We start from the raw sequence: 10,000 nt of genomic DNA, 5'->3' as shown, positions 1-10,000 counted from the left end.
CAGTGGTACTAAAAGTACCCACGTGCTCGACTCACTGTCCGGCTCCGCTACTAAGACATGAGTGCGTCTCACAGCGGGTCCGACGGTCACTGAATGGCAACCATGAACCATCCAGCCCCGCCGCTCAGTGATCACTTTTATATCCCTCGGCTCCCCTGGAGATCACCCCCGCCACCATGCGGGGGCACCTCCCTACCTGGGAAGTTACGAGGGGCACCACCTTTATGATAGTCTTCCCCAGTATGGATGCCTCGTCTCGGATCCTCGCGCTGCGTCACACGTACTGCGTCACACGTCCCGACCACGTCACCCGCTCCACGCCCTACTCCCCAGATGTCAACACGCTTCACGTCACACTTCCATCCCTTTTCAGTTCAGGTCGTCACACGTCTTGCGTCCACACATCTGTGTCGTTACACGTCATGCGGGCCCACGCCGTCCCCACGTCACACGTTACCGTCACACGCTGCGCTCCCCGCCTCAGGGGCTCCGTCCTCCATTGGGGTAAGCTAGGGTTGCCAAACCCTTTTTGTCCCCCCCGTCCACATACGGAACCCCAGTGCTAGGGTTCCCCATCCCAGGTGGGGGGGTTTTCGCCAGAGCCTCCGTTGCAGCAATAAAGCTGGCAGGGCGCACCACGAGCAGGTGGAGGTTGACTTCCCACGCGGCAGTAGATAGGAACAATTTCTAAATGAGAGCAAAAAATAAAATAAATGAACTTATGTCTCTCAACCTGCACCGTCAGATGACATAACAGGTTTAATCCAATCAAAAATAAAAGAATACGGTCAATTGACCAAAATAAAATTTATTGTTAAAGCCAATTTTAAAAGAAAAAATGGGAGGCAACGAAACCACAGTATCAGGAACTGACTTAGAAATTATTAGCGGGCATTTATTTTCTATTTATATTTATGTTTGTCGAGAAATTAGTTTAAGTTTGGTCTTCCGTCCATTGGTGATTTCATGCCTCTTTGGGTTCTGGAAGTCGTCGAGGACCCACTTGAATTAGAAAGTTCTATTGGAGAAAAAAGAGAAGTAAGGATGAGTATTAGTACTGTAATATCAATTTTAAATGTTCATTTTAAAGTCTATAAATATTTATATAATGTTTCTCCTTTTTTTTCATGTTTTGTGGGCCCGCATCAGCCACGCCCCTGCTGGGTCATCACTGATTTGATATTTTAATTATATCAGAAGAACCGGAGCAAAGGAAAAAAAATATTTTTTACCTCTTTCCACCTTCCCCTTGAAACCGAGAACACACCCCGACACCCCCGGCGGTCGACCAGTCCACGCCACCACTCACCCATGCCCCAAAAACCTAACCAAGTTTCTACCTCAGGTAAGTTAAATACTATTTTTCCTATATAACATTAAGTTAAAGTTTAAACACTATTTATTATAAAATGGCAATCAGTACTTGGCTTTGCCTCTGTTATCATATATAGCAGAATGAAAGCATATTCTAGCTAAAGTTCAATGTAAATTTTCCATTTTAATACTGAGGGCATACAATATGAATGAAATGCCTAGTTGTCCTCAATACTTCCACAACTGAAGCCTCATATATTTAATCACTGAAAGCAGGACGAACCCGCCAGCCGCCACGGAGAACAACCCCATCACTAAGGATGTTAATAGTGAAACCTAAAGAAGCATATTAGCCCAAGAAATGCCTGGTATTTCCTCTTTACCTCTTTATTTTTACTAATAATGCAGAACCCCCCCCCCCAACCCACCCCCACAACACCTCCCGTTTAGTTTTCTCATTTTAGCTAATCTTTTTATTTACCTGCCTACCCTAATCTGGTAATGCTTATAGCAAAAATCATTGAGCTATAGTTGTTCTATTTACAAGTTTTAAAGTGTCGTACTAGGCCGTTTAAGTTATTAGGATTTTTCTTACATTTAAAATAAGAGAAAGAAATTATTTTTAAATATGTCCAAGCATTGTGTGAGAATTCAAACCACCCTGCGAACCGAGTGAGCTTCTAGATTTCCCTGCTCCACGAGGTGCAACATGTGTATGCTCACACAATGGAGCCATCCTATCAAAAAGAAAACTGGACATTTCACATCTGTCCTTTCTAAAAGCTAATCAGAATCCCAGGGATACAGATCCAGTCTGCTCCCTCCTGAAATTTTTGTTGGGTATTCTGGTGCATGCTTATAATGTGGTACATAGTAATATATAGTGGAAGCCTAAGGCTGCGAAACTGGTCCGTGCCTTCCTATCCCAAAACTTTAAGGTCTTCCAGGGTGCATGCTGTGAGCCCATTATTCAGTTGTAGCTTGTGCTGTTGTAAAGGTTGTTTTTTTCAGAGCAGTTAGGAGATCTTTTAAGCGTTGAAGTTCAGAGCTTGCAGGTTCTGACTCTGTCATGATGATGTTCAAAATTCTTGTATTTTCTTTTTTTAAAAGGTTGCTGAAATCTTTTATCTCCATTTCAAACATACTCCAGAAGAACTGTGTGGGTCTCACTTTTTCTATAATTATGTATACTGAAACATTTTTGTTTTATTATTAAATAAAAGAAAGTTGACATGTTGGTGTGTCCTGGGAATCCCGTCCACGCACTCAGGTCGCCAGTCAATATATATTACAAGAAAGTTATTTAAACTCACTCTATATTATCATTTATTAATTGAACCATTTCTTTTAAGATGTCTATTTTCTGTTTAAGGTGAATTATTTTTTGTTTTTCTGAAGGATCGGTAAGTGAAATCCCAAGTTTATTTATATAGCTTCTAGTGTACAAACAAGAAGTAAAATAATGATCTATCGATTGACAATCCGTACCGCAAAAACATTGACTATGGTCTTTTATTTTAAATCTATGAAAGTAAAATGGAAACCTTCCATGACATGTCAAAAGTTGAGTGAGATAGTAGGTTGAAGGAAAGAGGTCCGGCATCCTTGAAATTGTTGGGATCCATTGAAACAGTTCTTTCTCAAAACCCTGTTCACTCCATGTTATATTCCAGGCATCCCTTGCATGCACTATTAACTGCTTTTTAATATATTTCTTTGATTTTTTCATTGGGGTGTATAACCCGCGGCGACGAGCGTCCGACGCAAATTGGTCAGCTAGCTCATTTCCTAGTATACCAGAATGTCCCTTTACAAAATAACAAGTGACCCTACATTTAGTGTTTAATATTCCTATGTTGTGTTTTAAGTTACAAATTAACGGTTCTACAGTTGATACATTGGCTAGTGCCTGAAGGGCAGATAGACTATCGGTAAAGATATCACAATCTCGTTCTTCTCTTGTCAGTATTAAATATTCCACTCCCCTAATAAGCGCGACAACCTCCGCATCAAAGATGGTGGCATGCTTGGGCAGACAATATTTGCCTATTTTAACTATACTACCATTATGCTTCATTAAGACAAAGGCCGCTCCAACCAACCCTAAACATACAGACCCATCTGTATATAAATGAAGTACATTTTTAGATGATTCATATGTTTGTGGATCATACCTATTAAATGATATTAAAGTTTTATTACTAGGATGAAAGTTCCATATGTCTACTGGGTATACTACTTCATCTGGGGTTACCGTCCAACCATTGAATTGAGCTGGAGTCCGTGCTTGGAACAGCTTAAACATAAAGACCTCCATATTCAATGATATATTAATTGGAATAACGTTACATAACACTGGTAGGCTCACGTTGGGAACCGTATGATATGCCCGACATATATTTAATAATGGTATACGTTGTACAGAAATAATTTTCCTCATCAAATGCGAGTTACCCTCCGTCCTCCACCAAACCGGAGCACCATATACTATGTATCTCTCTATTGATTTTAAATATATTTCTCGAAATTGTGTAGGGTTAATGCCCCAATTACATGCAGAAAAACGTGCAAGGTTCACTGTATGTTCTAAGACTTTCTTTTTGAGATACGTAACATGAGGAAGAAATGATAGATGGGAATCAAAAACCACACCTAGAATTTTTATTTCAGGTTTTATCTTTAGTTTATTTTGATTAAATTTAATTATTGGATTACGTTTAAGATATTTTGTTCCTTGAGCTATCAAGATACAAAAGCATTTATCATAGTTAAAATTAAGTTTCCTATCCTGGGCCCATCTGTGTAATAGCTTAAGGGTAGTATCTGCGCGAGTCTCAATTTCTCGACGGGATAAACCGTCAATTACGAGAATAACATCGTCCGCAAATGCCTGTATGTGCACGTATGGATGAAAAGTAATATTTAATAAGTCACTGATTAATATATTCCAGAGTAGAGGACTTAAAGGAGAACCCTGTGGACAACCTACTGAGACATCTTTATTAATTTGATGCTTATCCTGTGTAATATAACTGACTATTCTGTTCTTAAAGAAAGAGTAAAGAAGATTATATAAATTACATGGACATTGATGCATTTGCAGAAAATGCAGAACAAACGGATAACATAGAGAGTCAAACGCCCCAGAAAAATCTAAGGAAATTAACAAAGATATTCTACCATTACTTTTCAAAGTTTGAAGATGTGAAACTAAATTATAAAGTGCTAGGGTTGAAGACTTATTATGAGTAAATCCAAACTGATGTGGGTGGAGTAAATTATTTGTTGATATAAAATAATATATCCTTGAATACAGGAGCCTTTCCAACACTTTTCCAAAGATAGAGTTCAGGCATATTGGACGATAAGAAGAAGCTTCATTGGTTGGACGCCCAGGTTTATTCAACAAAACTACTTTTCCTATTTTCCAAACTTTGGGAAAATAGCCTACTTGAAGACAAGAATTGAACATTATGTGCATAAATGTATAGTGGTAATTCCATAGTTGTTTGACCATTGGAACCGTAAGTCTATCTGCACCAGGAGCCGTTCCAGTTCGAAGAGTTGATATTACTGTATCTATTTCTTGAAAGGTAAATTCTCAATCAGGAGGATTTAAATTAGGAATTGTTATACTATTTCTCAAGTTACTTAAGAGTGAGGTGTCGGTTATTGTATCATCTAGATGATATAAAGAGTCTAAAATATATTTTACAGATTCAACATGTGAATCAGTATACAAGTTATTTTGTAAACATATTGGAGGTATTACAGTTTGCATTCTGAATTTCTTAAAAGCAAGCTTATATGGAATGCCAAATAGAGACGCTTTTGTGGCTTGGTAACAGAACCCTTGCCAAGAGGTTATTTTTGCAATTTCTATCATATCTTTATATTCTTTCCTGTAGTCTAAATATTGACATTTATAGAAAATTCTCATTTCTGAATTATAACACCGTTGATATCTTCTTCTAAGAGCATTTACTTTTTGTGTTTTATAGTGTAAATCTTCTGACCACCAAGGGGTCGCATGACCGAAAACTTTAACATTCTTTTCACATATCTTTAACCAGCGTTCGAAACGGACATAAAAAAGAGTTAAAGTTTGCTCTATTTCTTTAGCAGAGGAGAAAGGAAAAATTGTATTATGTAGCCAAACATCATTTCTTATAATCTCATAAAGTTTTGATAGACCCCTCGCTGTTAGTTTTCTAATCTTTGGTGCAACTGTACCAAAGAAACCAAAAGAGATGTATTTATGATCGCTTAGAGAATCTTTATCTGATACTTCCCAGTGTGTTATTTGAGAGACAAGTTCCCCCGATGTCAGCGAAAGATCTATCCAACTAGATCCATTCACTGTTTCAAAAGTAGCCTCTGTATGTTTATCATTAACAACAAATATATTGTGTAACAAAAAGAATTCACTTAGTTGTTCCCCCTATCATCTGTAATATTGCCTCCCCACAATGTATTTTTTGCATTAAAGTCCCCAGTCATTATAATAGGATTATTTCTATGTAATCTTAGCAGACCATCTATTTCCATTAAAACTACATCAAAGTCGGAGAAAGGAGGAATATAAGTATTAATAATTAGAAATACCTTGTCCTGATTTGAGCACTTTATAGCAACTATGTTTGGGGTTACTAGTATAGGAAATATTGTACATGTGTTATCTCTCACTATTACAGCACACTTTGCTAAATTAGAAGCAACGACTACATATTTTAATGGAATACCAACTACTTTCTGGTTCACCAAATACGGCTCCTGGATACAAACAATATTTGGGTTTACTTCATTACACATTTGTTCAAGTTGATTGGATGCAGCCTTCGATCTACCTAAATTAATTTGTAAAAATTCAAGCCTTGTTAACATTAAGGTACCCTGACACCATCCCCAATGCGGACCTGCCACCGCCCATGTAGTAATATCTTACCAAAACTGAAACATCCATATTTACAACTATATACAATACCATATTTACAACTATTTACAAAAAGACGCATCAGCATGGGGAGGTGTGATCTATAATGGATAGTTGGTACGGCCTTTAAGACGCGCCACCAGCAACGCCAGTGTACCACAACTGACGTTGCCGAATGCGTGGCGCGCGTCAACACGGCGCGCTGCACATGCCCGACATCTCATCGCACCTCCCTCAGTGATCTGGCACTGTCCGGCTGTGTGTGTTCCAGCACACAGCGGACACATCTCACTCTCCGACTCACAGTACTTCTTCGTGTGTCCGTATTGAGCACACTTCTGGCATTTGGGGACATAGAAATTTTCATGAATTAAACATGATGTCCACCCAAGATTAACTTTATTTTTGCCCTCGAGTTTTTTGTAGCCCTCAGGTGTCACGTCAAATATAAATGTAGAGTTTCCTGACTTTTCTTTGAAGGATGTTCGAAGATAGAATTCATTAGGTTCCAATTGAACTTCTGGGTTCTGCGCCCTCAGAGTTGCGAGAAATTCAGCCGGCAAGATATCGGGATCAACTCCCGATACCCGAAATTGCGGCCTGCGCTTGGCTGGCTGACGCAGCACGAAAGCATCCTTGGTGTGAGGATGTTCCTCAATCGCGTCAGCCAGACGCTGCAGGCTCGCAAGCGACTGCGACTGGATCGCAACTCCGTTCCGGATCTCTTTCATTACAACTTCCCCCAGGCCAATCCTCTGCGGCTCAAAGTACTTTTTAAGCATGATCTTAATGTCATTGGATGGTGTGGGAGTCGGGTTAGCAAGATAAATGAGGAGTGCGTGCCCTTGACGAGCAGGCGGCACCGCAGGCACTGCGCCACCCCCCGCCCCGCCAACCACATAGGCCGCAGGAGCGGGAGGAGGCGCCGCCGCCGCAACCGGCTTACCCCGCGCCACCTCAGCAAAGGTGGGCACCCTCTCCCTTTCCGCCAGCCGAGCCCGCAGGGCTGCATTCTCGATCTCTTGTTTAGTTGAAATACTAGTTAGCTTAGCAATGTATTGCAAAATTTGAGCTCCGGTCTCTTTGTTAATTCTAGATTTTTCATCATTGATTATTGAAATTAGCTTCACTTGAATGTCACAGACTTCATCACTAAACGACTTTACCCCCGCAGGAGCGTCCCGCGCCGGCCCACCTGGCTCTTCTTCATCGGCTCTCACAGGAGATGCCATTTCACGGCTGCCCCCCCTAGGAGACGCAAGCCGCGAAAGTACAAAAGTCTACCAGCGGACTTATTTTCTAAATTCAAACTGAAGGAATTTCGCGCCGATCAAAACACGCTCGAAACGTTCTAATTAGCTCAGCAAAGACTTCATATTATATACTGGTGTCTAAAATGAACGTATAAAGCTAAAGCTTACTTTCGCCTGTATCACAAGCTCACCAGCGCGCGCCCGCACTTTGAACAGCTAAGAATGACATCTTTACTGGTGTCTCAATTCGAAGTGTTCTATCTGAGAAAAATCGTTAATTTAATCAAAAACTACACACGATCGGTACTAACGAATGCTATATCCTGTTAGCGCAACTAACAAGGATTCCAACAACACTAAAATTGACTTACAATTACGAAAATTTAATTAGAAATAGGGATTGGAAGCATAGCGACCGAGCTTAATATGTCCAGCATGTAAACAAACTGTTCAGACTGAATTTTTATCGGATTAAATGGACGAAATGTTACAAATCTGGCATCGGCGTGATCGCTATGCTTAGGGCTTTTTAATGACACTAAGCATTAATTTCAAGATGCGCTAAAAGTGGAAAAAATGAAGGGAACGATACAGAGCTCGCCGCTGGAAGGTCTCGTAGGTCCTCGTCGTCTTCTTCCACCCACAGTAGATAGGGACAGTGGGAATCTCGTTAATCCATTCATGCGCGTCACTAATTAGATGACGAGGCATTTGGCTATTTTTTTTTTTTTTCAACCCACCTCCACCCCGGTCCCGGCATGCTATCCCAACATGCTTTCCCTAGACCGACATTGTGGGCGTTTCCGCCACACGCTCTTTACACGCACTCACCGGTGCGAGTCCCCTAAAGTGGTATTTATAACCACATAGGGGTATGCCCTTCTAAGCTCTGACCACTGGTATTGGGCATGAGCGAGCGGCCAGGCGTCATGCCTTCCTCCTTTTGCTGCCGCATGCGGCGGTCTTCAGAAAGACCGTCCTCTCCGCATCTCACACTAGGTTATTTAATCAATTCCATCGTTCTCCACGCTCCGTTATCCCAACAAACTCCTCTTTAGGTTACTCCAAAACCTCCAAATCCTTCTTCCTCGGCTTTGACCTTCATGACATGAGGGTGGGACCTCAGGCCCTCTTTGTCCGGGACGTAGAACGCCGGAACACACCAAATATGGCCAGCGACCCTTGCAGCGCTCGCACACTCATCCGTTTCGTGTCCGCTTTGGTGACACCCAGCCCATGGAGGTCGGCCCTGGACGATGTTGACCACACCCCTCTGTACGACACTGTACAGGAGGTGACGATGGGTGTTCCACTCCTATCAGCTTTGGCATAGGCTACAACCTCATCGTTCCTCGCATAATAATTCTGTTTCCTTCTATGGGCTGTTTCCAGTGGGGTGCTCGTGCCCACAACCTGTACATCGACAATGGCCGTACGGTCACCTTTCCGGATCACAATGTCCGGAAAGCGGGTCCCTTCCTTCGTATTTATACAGGGTTCCCGTTCGACCGACCACTTGTCCACCTTAAACTTCTTGCACAGGTAGTCGACAATACCATTGTGTCGCTTGATCCTTTCACCGTGAGTGCGCTCACACTGCTGCAGGACGTGCCCCAGCGTCTCATTTTGGCGACATCCTGCCCTACAAGAAATGTCTTGGTTCCGACCCCTAGAGGTCCTGGCCAGCGTCGGAATCGCATTGATCCGCAGCTTCGCACAGTCGACGAAATCCCTGCCACTCAAAAGGCGGGTGCCATCCGAGACCCATTGCTGAGATTCGGGCACCTCTTTGCACGTTCTCATGTGCGCTCCATCCACTGAATTGTGAAGGAGTTCTGCCCAGTGGTCCTTCACGTCCTTTGCTGTTGTTCCATTCACTGTAAGCAGATTCATTGCCTTCTGTTCTTCTAGTTTGAGGGCTGGACATTTCACTGCGTCTCCACATGCAGGAACATCACTCATCCTAAGCATGGCCATTCTTTGTATCTTGAGCCTTGGCAGCGTATGCCGCAAGGCAGGGATCCCAAGCCCACCACTCTCCACCGGTGCATGAAAATAGCCCACCGGGGTGTCATGAGGTAGCCGTAACCACCCGCGGATTCTTAGCCGCACACAGGTGTCGAGGCGACGCAGTAACTTCGCTGTTACATGTGAAAACGTCCCTCTGTGGTAAAACCTCGGTAGCAGGTAGTGCTTTAACAACACGAGACGCTGCTGAGGTTTGAGCGGCGCAGTAGAAAGTCGCTCGAGGAGTGGAATCAGCTCCCCCGTCAACGGCACCTTCCGTCCCCTTGTGTTGAAGAGTACACCCAGGTACTTCCATGATGCGACGCAATCAAGTGTTGGGATGTCTGATCCTGCTATCTGAAATGGTTGTTGCTCGACCTTGGTCTTTTTCTGCCTTTTTGAAGGCACCAGAGACAGCGTAGAAGATTTCTCTGGGTTGAAGCTGAGGCCTCTTGCTTTGAAGTAGGCCTCTGACTGATTCAGCAGCTCCTGC

The 10,000-nt window shown here is 42.6% G+C and overlaps 1 protein-coding gene and 1 long non-coding RNA gene across 2 annotated transcripts in view; one reads left to right on the top strand and one right to left on the bottom strand.

Moving 5' to 3' along the window:
• Positions 1–957: 957 nt before the first annotated feature.
• LOC121834052 lies at positions 958–7,188 on the top strand. The gene is made up of 3 exons (XR_006077033.1): positions 958–1,038; positions 1,150–1,345; positions 7,116–7,188. It is a non-coding gene; the product is annotated as an uncharacterized LOC121834052 (long non-coding RNA).
• Positions 7,189–8,622: 1,434 nt separating this feature from the next.
• The window catches only part of LOC121834054, a 29,003-nt gene continuing 27,625 nt past the window's right edge, over positions 8,623–10,000 (bottom strand). Inside the window, exon 3 of the mRNA XM_042287788.1 lies at positions 8,623–10,000. This exon is cut by the window's right edge and continues 203 nt beyond it. Within this exon, the coding sequence (XP_042143722.1) occupies positions 8,623–10,000 (1,378 nt within the window).

The sequence above is a fragment of the Ixodes scapularis genome, unplaced genomic scaffold (genome assembly GCF_016920785.2).
Source record: "Ixodes scapularis isolate PalLabHiFi unplaced genomic scaffold, ASM1692078v2 ptg000317l_1__unscaffolded, whole genome shotgun sequence".
NCBI classification, from domain to species: Eukaryota; Metazoa; Arthropoda; class Arachnida; order Ixodida; family Ixodidae; genus Ixodes; species Ixodes scapularis.
The sequence above is the reverse complement of the archived record's forward strand: the minus strand, read 5'-3'. Positions and strand labels throughout refer to the sequence as shown.